This window comes from Nerophis ophidion, linkage group LG04 (assembly GCF_033978795.1).
Source record: "Nerophis ophidion isolate RoL-2023_Sa linkage group LG04, RoL_Noph_v1.0, whole genome shotgun sequence".
NCBI classification, from domain to species: Eukaryota; Metazoa; Chordata; class Actinopteri; order Syngnathiformes; family Syngnathidae; genus Nerophis; species Nerophis ophidion.
In genome coordinates this window covers 28,327,700-28,342,113 of record NC_084614.1, presented here as the reverse complement: position 1 = coordinate 28,342,113, position 14,414 = coordinate 28,327,700, and the positions used below count along the sequence as shown (strand labels likewise).

Here is a 14,414-nt window from a genome sequence, read left to right as displayed (position 1 = left end):
GTCTTGCTGAAATAAGCAGGGGTGTCCATGATAACGTTGTTTGGATGACAACATAAACAATAAAGTACTATCTAAACTAACATATGTTGCTCCAAAACCTGTATGGACCTTTCAGCATTAATGGTGCCTTCACAGATGTGTAAGTTACCCATGCCTTGGGCACTAATACACCCCCATACCATCCCAGATGCTGGCTTTTGAACTTTGCGCCTATAACAATCCGAATGGTTATTTTCCTCTTTGTTCTGGAGGACACCACATCCTCTGTTTCCAAATATAATAGCAAATGTGGACTAGTCAGCCCACAGAACACCTTTCCACTTTGTATCAGTCCATCTGGGCCCAGCCGGCGGCGTTTCAGGATATTGTTGATAAATGGGTTTGGCTTTGCATAGTAGAGTTTTAACTTGCACTTACAGGTGTAGCGACCAATTGTAGTTACTGACAGTGGTTTTATGGAGTGTTCCTGAGCCCATGTGGTGATATCCTTTACACACTGATGTCGGTTTTTGATGCAGTACCGCCTGAGGGATCCAAAGTCCGTAATATCATTGCTTACGTGCAGTGATTTCTCCAGATTCTCTGAAGTTTTTGATGATTTTACAGACCGTAGATGGTAAAATCCCTAAATTCCTTGCAATAGCTTGTTAAGAAATGTTGTTCTAAAACTGTTCGACACTTTGCTTACAAAGTGGCGACCCTCACCCCATCCCTGTTTGTGAATTACTTAGCATTTCATCGAAGCTGCTTTTATACCCAATCATGGCACCCAACTGTTCCCAATTGGCCTGCACATCTGTGGGATGTTCCATATAAGTGTTTGATGAGCATTCCTCAACTTTATCAGTATTTATTGCCACCTTTCCCAACTTATTTTTCACGTTTTGCTGGCATCAAATTCTAAAGTTAATCATTATTTGCAAAAAAAAATATTTTTTCCGTTTGAACATCAAATATGTTGTCTTTGTAGCATATTCAACTGAAAAACAGTTGAAAATGATTTGCAAATCATTGTATTCCGTTTATATTTACATCTAACACAATTTCCCAAGTCATGTGGAAACGTGGTTTGTATATCTTTGCAATATATGTTTATATCTTATTTGTATTGTGCTAATGTTGCACAGTATGTTATGTTTATTGTTTTTGTTTTTGTGTGTTTAGTTCAGTTTCGTATATAATTCTATTTGATTATCGGCAGAAAAGCTGATAGCGTTATTATCTGATATCACATTTTTAGGCCAATATCGACAGATAGCATCGATTGAGATATATTATCAGACAGCTTTAATTGTAACATCACTTCTATCTTTATTGAAGAGAGGAGTGCCACGCAAAGCTTCTTATATATTTAGCTTCGAGGTCTGTCTTGAATTCATTAGTGTTTTGCACCTTCTTTATCAAAGTGCTGGCAAACGCAATTTTCTTTAGCTCCATGGTGAATATTTTGCTTTCATTCTGAATAAAATAAAGCACAGAGACTAAGACACCAACGAGTGGGATTCTTCGGCTATTTTCATAATGCAGGTCAATTCAGATTATAATTTTTTAAATTCCTTTTAAAAAAAAAAGAAAAAATCCTGCCCTGGCCTCTTATCTGGATATACATCAGATATGTAAATGTCTAGGTCGCGTTTGTCTGAACTACAGTGTACATTATTGATTGGTGACAAAAACAATTCTTTGCTAAAACAGACAGGCGCAAAAGTAAATGCTGGAGGAAGGAGCCGAAAACAGTCACTGGTGAAAAGATAATGTTTTAGAAGTGATTAAAGTTAATTTGCCACCTCTGTGCTTCTTCATCCACATGCCTAAATATGGTATGTCGAGAAATTTTAGTGTCCATATTTTCCCTTAAAAATGTTATAATCCATATGCAAAGTGGACAAAGGCGATAGTTAACTCTTTTGACAGAGGTCAAATGTGTATCCTGTCTTTTTATTTATTTGATTTATTACTAATATGTTAATTTAGTAGAATTTGTTCCATGTGAAATGGAGACGAGATCATTTGTGGCTCAGTGGTTACCCAGTGCAAAGGGGCAGTGCGCATTTTAGCTCAATGGCCTTAAGGGGACTGACAGTTTTGAACCACCAAATCACATATGCATGAGTATGTAAAAACACAGGAAACAATCGCTACACCTCACCTGCCCTTGATTTCAATTTTCTCAAAGGAGTCATTTATCATAAGTTGTGACCCAAAAAGGGGCTGCTGCAGTAGTTCTCCAAAGAATTCGTTTGTACATTCTCCTTGCCTAATTTGTCTGCATGGATCTAGCGGAAGACCTGTAGTATCATCTGTGCTCTTTAGCGCTTTTTTCTCTTATTTGTATGTAAGTTAAAAAAGAATATGAAAATCCCAATTGTTTTGTCAAAAACAGAGAAGATGCTGTCAAATGACAAAATAGTAAGTAATGTGTGCCTGATGACCTCAAAGTAGGTTAGAAAGCACTGGAATTTGGTATTCCAAGCATCAGGTGTTGTCTTTGCTCAAACAAGGTGCGCAAAGTAATTGAGTTTCAATTGGTTAAGCCAGAGGCTAAGTGCTAAAACAAATCTTTAAATGAAATTCATTACAAGCAAGGTTGCCATACTCAGGTGTTATTGAATTCATTTCTCATTTTGACCTGATTTACACAGATAACCGTAATAACTGAGACGGGTAGAAATGATGACGATGACAAAGCGCATCATGGTTTGCCTTCAAACACATTAAAACGTAGTCAGCCTCATTGGCTTAATTGAGCTGTGCAGATGTTTTTCTCCTTCAATTCATTTCTAGTCTTTTCCACAGCAAGGTATGCGTTTTTTATATAGCATCCATCTGCGACAAAGGAATAACTTCTATGAATGCCCAGAATTGACTCCCGTAATTGCAAATAGTTCCATATAATATGCAGTACAAACATAAACATAACAACGAAAATGAAAAAGTAAAAATCATATCCATATAAATGGGAAAGAGCCTTACATTCTTCAGTATGCATTTATGATGACATTGTGTGGTTAATTACAAGTAAAAGGTTGATGAGACACCCCCCACTTTCCCAAATATGACATACCTTCATACCAGGGAAATTAATGGGGGAAATTAAGCTAATAACATAACAAGCATGATACGGAGAAACACGCTCATCTGATCCATCCTGCTTATTATTTGGAGGCGTCACCAGCCTAGGATGTTCATTTTCTCCCTGTCATATTCGATCAGTTTAATGCTGATCAGAAGAACAGCAAATTTCCACCATAATGACTATGGCTAGTCAAATGGTGGCTGGTGTGGCTTGTCCCAATGCCGAAGTCATCATTTATTTATGCGTATTTTGTACTCTACAGTATTTCATCATTTAATTTTTATTTCTGTTGGCAAAGGCGGCATTAATTGTGGCCTGGACATTGTTCGACTCTGATCAGCAGTAATGAATATGCTGTTTCTAATGGTTTGTTGCCCAGTCAAATGAATGGATCTTGAATGTGTCATAGAGCTTTGCCATGGAACGTAATGAGGAGACGGAACATGGCCAGCAAATCGTCTGAATAAAATACAGCACTTAGGATGTAAAGTTTAGCATAACGTGTGTTTGTTTTGTGCTCACTGCCTAGTCATAACACAGACTCATTCCTGAAACTTAATATAAAATGAGCGAGGTTATCACATCAAGGATTCAGTAAGTAGAAATATATCTCATCACCCAAAAGTCAATTGACATGATTGCTTATTTCTCATTAGGGTTTATGTTCTAACATGGATGAGTCAGTGCATAGTGTAATAAACAATGTTTTACAAATGACCAGGTCATATGGATCATGAACCAAGTCTTTGACTGATCAAATAACATTGAGTCTGATGGAGGATAGACACATGCCTTATGGTTGTAGTGTTCAGCAATCACCAAACATTATTCTTCTACAAAAATAAAATAAACAAACTTACCTCAGTATTAGATTAATTATCCGAACCTTGTTTAATTTAAATAAGCATACTTTGGACGACAGAAAGAATTATTTCAGATTCAATAGTCATTCTGCGGTGTCTGTTAACATTTTTTTTTTCTTTTACTGAGATTGCACTGACTGGATTGAATACAGCTTTAGTTTAGGAAAACGTCTCATCCTTTTAAGAGCAGATTGCATGTCTTACAACCACCTGATTATGCAGCATTTTTAAACCGTAAAAGGTTTTGGTAAGTTATCAGTGTTCATAAAAAGTCACATTTGAATCCACTGAATATTTGATTTGCTGCTACAAAATGCCAATATTTATTCTTTGGGCCCGTATATATGACTGATTGCACTGTGGGGATTTTTGTAGGATTAGAGTAAAGAAATATGAATTTTAATGTGTTGAAAATATCTCAATATCGCCATTTTTTTCTCCTCTTCTTTAGATTGATCCTAAGGTTGCCTTTCCACGTCGCGCCCAGCCTAAGGTAAGAATAAATTGGTCACCAGGCCTGCTTGGAGAAAATGATTATGTCTCATGCCACCACCATACCTAATTTTCTGTGGCCACACTGCAGATTCAAAGAGGCAGGGGTTGTCTGTTTGCTTTAGAGAAATACCTTGTCTGGCTACATTGTTCTCACCTTGTTTCTTCTCTGCACTTTTAAAAATATTTATTTTCTATCCTTACCTGTTTTCATGCTAAACCTCATTCTAGTGCTTAGACATGAAACTGTTGTAGCAAATTAATTTATTTGCATTCGAAGACAAACTCGTGCAGTTATCATTTGACTTTGGTGTGGAAGAAATCAATGTCAATGTCAATGTCAATGTCAATGACAATGTCCTGTCTTTTGTCTTCAGCTTTAGGGGAGCACATCCATGTAAAACTTTTTTTTTTTTGAATGAATGGCTTTGTGCTGCAAGAAATCTATGGATTACATTTTCTGGAAGTGTTTTTTCTTTAATATTCAGTCAAAAGGGACATAGTCACATAAATGGTTTAGGAATATCTTTAATTTGGAGCCTGCATGTATACATTGTCACAATTAGCATGGAAACAAAACTCCAATAATGCTCGGGCTGTTGCTCATGAGGCACAAGATCTTTTGCATAGGCGTTTTCTTTGCTTGATTGCTGGTCTTGAGCAGCTCTATTGACAATTAAATATGCAACGCGTGCAGATGGTGCCGCAGCACAGTCAAGGGTTTTGTTGACATGCCCTCTCACCCCCCCCCCCCCCTAGCATTTAATGTGAAGGCTGTAGCACACTAGATTGTAGTGCAACACTTTTCTGCTTTACAAGCAGGGCTTTTGACTCGTAAAAAAAACAGTTGGAAAAACTCAAAATACATTTTCTTCTTCCTTGTGCATTTGAAACTCGCTTTATGAAAGAGTTTCATGTGTAGTCAGTCATCAGCATTGACTTGCAAAGCCAGAGAACATGATGATTTAATGGGAGATCAGTGGTAAGTTTGTCACTTGTTCTCCACTAAGCCAGACTCATTAACATCCCTTTTGATATGACACCGAAATATAAAGCATTTCTTAAGACGGATTAACATTGTGTATTTGTGTGGTATTTCCTTTTTTCAAATACATTCTAGCTTCCTATGTAGGAGTTGCTGTCTGATTCTCATTTTCCTTCAATCGCCCCACATCTCCCCACTCCCTGCTTGCCTGCTTGGCTGCTCACATGCAGCTTCCGAGTTGACCCCATTCGAGTTTAAAAGAGCTCAGCTTGGCAGGTGCATGAACGAGACACGGGCTATGGAATAAAAATTGTGACGGCACCAATCAGCTCTAATGTTCTCAGGGCTAACAATGACCTCATCAGTAACCCTGACAATGACCTCTTAACTGCCGAATGCTCCAGTACGGTAAAATTCTGCATTATGTACGGCACGTAGACTAATGCTGGAAAACAGACAGGAAGTGAAGGTGAACACAAAGGACATTTGGCGGTAAACAAGTGAAGGTGTTTGCACCGGGATGACAAGATCACACGGAAAAGGAAAAACAACCCTTATCAGACTGTGTTACTCCCTGTGGCAAAAAAATATGAACGCTTCCACTCCAACGAGCATTTAGACAACAATTATTAAAAGATTGAGATACCGGAAACCATGCAACTACCTAACTTAAAATGAGGGAAAGGTTTTATGGGCATTGTTTTACCTGAATCAAAGGGTTAAGAATATAGTCTTACTGTATTGACAAATACAGTAAGTCACCAACCACGAACACAAGCTTTTGCGTCACATCTTTATGGGCAACTAATGAATATGTTTGATTACACTGATCTCGCTTATTTGTGACCATCAACCCATCTGAAAATTGGTAATGGTCAAAAACAGGGGGAGACAAGCCAGTATTCTGCACATCATAGTAAAGTGCTAAAGAAATGCAGCCCGTTGTCCACATTACAAAGAAACCTGTCACAGGACTCAAGCTTATCTTGAATAAGGAAATAGCAGATGCGTTTACTGGGCAGGTCAATGGTATCAATGACGATCTTCAAGGATGACGTTGCTTTTGGGATTGATTGACAGATGTGTATGAAGAGATTATTAAGTGATTTGATATAGTGTTTATTTGTAAAGTGCAACTTGATTGGGTTCAAGCACGGCTTTATTTTTATTGCAGATGGAAATAACCTGAATTGCTTTATTTTTTACTTCAAGAGTCAGCACGATCATCCTTTTTACGTGCATTAATAATGTAAATTATCCTTGTGGTAGGCAAAAATAGTACTGGTGTTTTTCGGAATATGGTTAGGAATACAGATATAACAACATTAAATCTTCATTGTATATTATTACATTTGTGTTGTACCGGCTAATTGTTTGACATGTTCAGGAAATTGGTTTCTCGATGCGGCAAGTAGTTGGTGATAACAACTTGAGGGTTTTCTTGTTTTCTGATAAAGCCACGTCCCTCTCGCACCTCTGAGTAATGAATGTGAGCCAAATGTACACTACGATGGATTAATTAATCACCTGCTAAACTGAAGCCTGGTGCATCTCATCTCATCATTATGATGGTCGTCACAGTCACATGAGTCTGTGAGTTCCCTGATGCTCTGCAGGGTGCACTGCATTTTTAAAATGTTTCCCAGCAGAATGGGCAGCCAGTGTCTTCCTCTTTTTTGTACTGTTTGCTGCCTATAAACGCCACAATTTAAAGATTTCCATCCATCTATCCATTTTCTACCACTTTTCCCTAGAGTTATCTCTTTAAAGGGGAAATATTATGATTTTGTTTTTCTATATTTATACACATCCTTCTGTTCTACATGTAATTCTACATGTATTGTTGCTTTGGTGCAAATTTTGCATAAATTTTGTTTTACAGACTATCTTCAAACAGCTGTCTCTTCACAATGCGCCGTTTTGTGGGCAGACTTATTTACGTGGCAAAGCCTTCTCCCTGGCAAAGCACACTTTGACTGCATCTCCAAACCGTCAGCCATGTTGTAGATTTTAGGGCTTTCATATGAGGTCTACTGACAGATACATTTTAGAAGTTTACACTACTTTTTACAATAAATGGCAACAGTGTAAATGAGGAACTTATTGACTACAACATGGTACTACAACTAAATAACAATCGTCTCAAATTCCGAACGGCTCACTTGGAAAGAGGCAAAAGTGTTTCATTAATACCAGCCACCAAGTTTGGATTAAAATTTTCGGGACTTAAAGATATCCCAAATTCACAAAATCAAGTGCCAACAGGTAACAAAAGTTTTTTTTTTGCATAACAGGACCCCATTTAAGCCCAAACACAAATGCATTTATTCCAATAGGGTTAGGATGATTAGACTTGTCCCAATTAATTATATATTTATTTTGTTTAAATAAATCTACAACAGCAGTCAGTAGACCACTGAATTTTACCTATCTTAATTTAGATCGCACAATACAGTGGTTTAGTTATGCATCTTCCTACAGAAGCTCTTGTATTAAAATTAATGATTGTTATTTTTCTGAAAAACAAAAACAAATAATAAAACAAAACAAAAACACACTCCTCTTCATCGAAAGCAGGGGTGCCCACACTTTTTGCCTCCAAGGGCCAAAGTAAAAATGTGCCATTGGGCCGCGGGCCAAACACAGCAATTTCAAGCATGAAACACAAATAGCCAAAAAGTTTCTATATTTAGTATCACTAACAATTATGGATGGCAATTAGTTACCCAACTAGTAAGCCTTGCGAACATGCCCAATGATGGTTAGAGTGACCCAAACTTTTTCACTTCCAATATCATACTGATATTGATCCGAATACGTTATCAGCAGGAATCATACGTACTTTTATTATTTTGTAGAGGGGAATATTAAAAAAGGTTTGATCAAGTGAAGTTAGTCAAACAAAAGAATGTTGGTTGGTATAAAATGTTTTTAATTATTTACTATCAACCGTCTGGAATGTTAAATTGAAGTGGAGTGGTAATTGTTTTTAATTAAATAATTGTTCTTAATTAAGTTAAGGTCATGACACAGTAAGTTGAATGATGCGGGCACGCTTGTTGCTGGATACTTTCTATTTCACCTTTGCCTAGGAAACTATGATTTAGTAACATTCAACTATATTTAATTGATGCTTATTTATATTGACAAATGTGCTGTTTTGGACTGCAACATTGCTCAATTAAGAATACATTATATGTATGTTTAGCTGTTGTGCTATTGTGTGTTTAGCTGTTAAGTAGCTGTGAGTAGCAGAACGCCTACCATATTTACCTTTTGTAAACGAATTGACTGAAAAAACAAAACAAAAAAACAACCTTGTGAGCTTATAGGTTGTATTCATTTGATATCACGTCCAGCTCATTAAATATGTGAGACTCGAAGTGGCGGGCCAGCGAGCATCTTAGGTCAAAGCATCCTGGTTGGCATTTTGCCTTTCACGAAGAAAAATGCTCTCCGTTTGCATTGTTTTACTCTATTTTAGAGTACTTTGAGAACCAAGGAGGGCAAAAGAGTGCAAAATGTTCCAAAAAACAACCAGAAAAGGGGCACGCACTCCAGTCCAAGTGAGCAGATCTGTTGCGATCTGCTGCTCAGATCTACACTATTTATTTTTCTATTTTGTATATTTCTCCGACTCCTTATTTCCTGTTTGCTTTGTCACCATGTTCACTCATCAGTCCACCTGCTAGTCTCGCCCCGCACACCTGCTAATAATTATCACCCTCCTATTTAAGCTCACCTTTTCTGTTCACTCACTCTCGGATCCTAATTTGCCCACGCGCAACAGTGACGACTCTCATCATTCCATGTATGTATTTTCTCGCTAGCTCTCACGCTAAGCCACTTTATTTTCTAGCTTTCATGCTGAATGTTTTTGTTTACTCTTTTGTGTCCTCGTACCAAGTTTTAGTTTTCCTTGTGTTTTATCCTAGCTTTCACGCTAGCGTCTTTTGTTTACCTTTTCTCTTTACACCAATGTTTTTGTTCATAGCCTTTTGTTATTAAATAAATACCCTTTATCTTACCTATGCTGTGTTCTGCTTCGACACATCCACGGGAAAACCACACCGGCATTACCATGCCGAAGAAGAGTCCTCACAAGATCGAGTCGAAAAACAGACACGTTTGCAGTGATCACTTTTTTAAAGGTTTGATTGATATACTTTTAACGTTTAGTATTCCCAATTTAAGCATTATTTTAAAACTATTAGTATTTTTTTTTTTTTCGGACATCTTATAACTTATTTTACTTCTCGATGATTCTCAATAAAAGAAAGCAAAAGTAGGCATAACCTGAAAGAGTTACCAAAGGCAGCAATCCTAAATGACGCTTGCAGCACATACTCAATTTTGAGATCTGTAGTTATACTTTGTTAAAGACGGGTAAAACACTCCTACTCGTAAATGGCGTGTGCAACAAAAAGTCAATAAACATAGCTGGAGACGCCGAGTTAAATCATGAAATACAAATGTACACAAGCAAAAAGTCAATAAACATAGCTGGAGACGCCGAGTTAAATCATGAAATACAAATGTACACAAGCAAAAACGATGGATATTGACCTGGGAGAATCTTGATACCAATGTCCTTGACCCAGGTACAAAGAAGTTGTAGACCTCCATTTTTTTCCAAGTTTTCATCTATTTTGTCGTGTAGAATGGCGGCTGGAACGCCAGGTAGTCCGACATGTCCTGGAACGCAGACAAACGACAGATAACCCTGATACCACTCGACAATTTTATTTTTTTTTGCTAACGTAATACTGTAATAATTGTAATACAACCATTGCATAGTTTGCATATTTTGTTCGTAACTGCTTTTCATGGTAAGATCTAGGGCAGTGGTCCCCAACCACCGGTACCGGCCCGGTACCGGGCCGTGGCCCGATTAGTATCGGGCCGCAGAAGAATTTTTTATTAAAAAAAAAAAAAAAAAAAAATTTTTTTATCAAATCAACATTAAAAACACAATATACACCTACAAATAGTGCACCAACCACAAAAAACTCCCTTTTTCATGACAAAAACGTCCCTTTTTCATGACAAAGAAGAAAAAAAAAGAAAAAGGACACAACCCCCCTAACCCCCCCCCCCCCCCCACCATCTGTCACTCCTAATCGCTAAATCCCATGAAATCTTATACGTCTAGTCTTTTACGTGAGTGAGCTAAATAATATTATTTGATATTTTAAGGTAATGTGTCAATAATTTCACACATAAGTCGCTCCTGAGTAAAGGTTGCACCCCTGGCCAAACTATGAAAAAAACTGCGACAAGTCGACTTGATGCTTGTTTTTTAAGCTAAAATTGGACCAATATGTAATATCAATATCGGATCGGGACACCCCTGCTGCCAAGTAAGCTTAAAAGGTCAGTATGAATATGTCTTACATTTGCGAAGCCACCGTTTGGCGGGCCATATCAAATGACTCAACGGGCCGAATTCGGCCCCCAGGCCCCACTTTAGGCAGCCCTAGCATATACCTTACAATGTTTTGTGGAAAAAGGTTAGCATGTTTATGTGCAATCTTTCTTTCTTTATTAGTATAGGATAGTACATTTTGAGGTTCTAGAAAAAAATCCACAATTAAGGTTAAGACAAAGCCATGTCCAAATATATGTATTTTTGTATGTAGTTTTGGAGCCAAAAAGTTTAATGCAAAAGTACCCCCCTAGTTTCCTGTTAAAACATTTAAATTCAGAGGCTTCTTCTTTACGCTTTGCCTTGCTTGATATTTCCTCGCAAGTATCATCGGGACATTTGTGACAAGGCCCGCTCTGTTTTTCCTGTAGAAATCAAAGCAACGTCTTTTACCAACATTGCTGGAGATTTACCGTTCGACGGCAGGTGTCATTACTGCTGCTGTCGCCTCTTTTGTTTCCCACAGTACAGCGCTACACAATAATGGCAGATCACAGCATGATTTTAATTGCCAGTGGGACTGCGGCCGCTTCAGGGGGAGATGGGTTGTGATGGCTTGTTATGGAAATTAAAGGACGAAGCAGCATCTTTTTTAGAGAGCAAGGGGTGTGACCTTTCCCCCCACACCTCACTTAGGGATCTGCCTGGAAGGCTCTCCTGTTCTTGTTGTTGCTGTGTTTCTGGTAGATTTTGGCATGGAGAAAGGAGACTGCACAAATAAATTTGACCTGAACAGAGACAGCTGTGACAACACTCACAGACATGTATTGTTCTTTTTGTATGAGGCCGTTTTTCTCCTGGAACTTTGGCTGCATGTTTTTAACATCAGCTAAGAGAAAGACTAAGCATGCTTGTACGTTGATTGAGGTAATTCAAGGATATAATGTCAAAGCTCTGTCCTATATTTCACTCCAGGCTGACACCTGTGACTGCGGCTTCCTTTTTAACGGCAGGCTGTCAAAGCTCCTCTTTTGCTGGCAGCTATGTCTTAGTTCTCATTTTTCATTTCACACACAGCTCCTTTTTTATCCATTTGCCTATTTCATTTCCTCTCTATCTTGCACACATTTTCCATGACGGGCAAATTGACTGGTCTCCTCAGTCAATCCACTTGCCTGTGGTTCGCACGTCATTTTCTGGGACTGTTTGCTTTATGATGTAACATGCAGAACAGCCTCTCTAGTGTATTGTGGCTCAAGAGATGCACACATTACAATTTAATAAATTCTATTAATAATGCTGTGAGGAAGAAATGTATCCCCTAGGTTTTTGCTTCACATTTATTGTATATTCTTCAGTATAATATTCCTGTCTTCATCTCTTAATGTCTCACTGTTGCAGACTTTGGAACTTATTTTAGTATTACACAATCTTATAAACCCCATCTTACACTTTGCTCAGTTATTTGTTCTGGATTTAACAATATGATATTCCCCATCTCAAAATGATCCTCATTTTGAATGACATAGCTCACTGCTGGGTAAATTAAACTCTGTGACTGCCAGCCCCTTTAAATGTCTTCTGGGGTTTATTAAAAGCACCAGTTTGCTGTTCCAACTCTCCACAGCTGCACGAGTCTGAAAAATAATCACAAAAGTCCTCAACAAAGACCAGAGCGCTATATCATTATATTTTGTTCAGCTTGACAATAAGGCCACCCAGATATTTGTCCTATGAAGAGGGATATTTTCTTATTGGGCCTTCATATTTCAGGGTAATCATGCAGTGCATATTCTCTCACGGCAACATTTTTTTTTTACAAACTTGACATGGCATTTCAGCGTATATGGCACAGCACTTGTGCTTTAGCTGCAAATAACCAAGATGTCCCAAAAGAAAGACATTGGTTTTATTCATCAAGATAAATGGGATTTGAAATGGGTTTTGCATACTCCATTGTAACAAAGAGGTAGTCCATAGCAAGAAAAGACATGCCAGACACGACGAGCTGGTTCATAGAAAATATTAATTGTCATGTTCCGCTCACAAAAAGATATGCAGATATTGTCCATAAACTGTGAGTTGAAGGATGCAAGTATGAGTAAGACTTTTTATGGAAAACAAGTTATTGGGTCAAAGGTGTGGCTTTACTACCGCTGCTGTGGACCGTACATATTGTTGAACCGCTAGCCTTCAAACAGACAAATGGCCAGGGTAAGTTTAATCAAAACATTATTAGAGCATTGTAGACCTTTTACATTAGACAGTGAGGAGGAAGACATTTAAGGAGCAAAAATGGGCTTGACTGAGGTGAGCTTCAGTCGTTCAACAGTCCGGGGTCTCCGCTGTCGTATTTTACGCTTCATAATGCGCCACACATTTTCGATGGGAGACAGGTCTGGACTTCAGGCAGGCCAGGAAAGTACCCGCACTCTTTTTTTTTACGAAGCAGCGCTGTTGTGACATGTGCTGAATGTGGCTTGGCATTGTCTTGCTGAAATAAGCAGGGGCGTCAATGAAAAAGACTGCGCCTAGATAGGCAGCATTTGTTGTTCCAAAACCTGTATGTACCTTTCAGCATTAATGGTGCCTTCGCAGATGTGTAAATTACCCATGCCTTGGGCACTAATGGACCCCCATACCATCACAGATGCTGGCTTTTGAAGTTTGTGTCAATAACAGTCTGGATGGTTCGCTTCCCCTGTGGTCCAGATGACACGATGTCGAATATTCCCTAAAACAATTTGAAATGTGGACTCGTCAGACCACAGAACGCTTTTCAACTTTGGATCAATCCATCTTAGATAATCTCGGGCCCAGAGAAGCCGGGTGCGTTTCTGGATGTTGTTGATAACTGGCTTTCGCTTTGCATACTAGAGCTTTAACTTGCAGTTACAGCAACGAACTGTATTTAGTGACATTGGTTTTCTGAAGTGTTCCTGAGCCCATGTGGTGATATCCTTTAGAGATTGATGTTTGTTTCTGGCCATCCCTAAATTTCTTGCAATTGCATTTTGAGAAACGTTGTTGTTAAACTGTTTGACTATTTGCTCACGCAGTTGTGGACAAAGGGGTCTACCTCGCCTCATCCTTTTTTGTGAAAGACTGAGCATTTTTTGAGAAGCTGTTTTTATACCCAATCATGGCACCCACCTAGGGGTGTAACGGTACGTGTATTTGTATTGAACCGTTTCGGTACGGGGGTTTCGGTTCGGTTCGGAGGTGTACCGAACGAGTTCCACACGGACATATTAAGTAGCGCACCGCACGTTGTGTAAACAATGCACACCGAGGCACCATGAATTGATTTACGTGGACCCCGACTTAAACAAGTTAAAAAACATATTCGGGTGTTACCATTTAGTGGTCAATTGTACGGAATATGTACTGTACTGTGCAATCCACTAATAAAAGTTTCAATCAATCAAAAAAAAAAACCATCACACGGCATGCTAGCAGCGACTGGGCTATGATAGACTGACCATACGTCCTCTTTTCACCGGATATGTCCTCTTTTGCGGGGCTGTCCAGGTGATAAATAAATAAATGGTAAATAGGTTGTACTTGTCCTTGCCGCCAGGCTCTGCTTTTTACTCATAGATTTATCAGATTTTATTTTTTATTATCTATAGC

At 38.5% G+C, this 14,414-nt stretch overlaps 1 protein-coding gene across 2 annotated transcripts in view; it reads left to right on the top strand.

Moving 5' to 3' along the window:
- The window catches only part of LOC133551262 (RNA-binding protein Musashi homolog 2-like), a 230,429-nt gene that overhangs the window by 48,963 nt on the left and 167,052 nt on the right, over positions 1–14,414 (top strand). For both annotated transcript variants that reach the window (XM_061897778.1, XM_061897777.1), the window contains one exon: positions 4,391–4,432. In XM_061897778.1, coding sequence (XP_061753762.1) covers positions 4,391–4,432 — 42 coding nt within the window. The remainder of the gene's footprint in view (positions 1–4,390; positions 4,433–14,414) is intronic.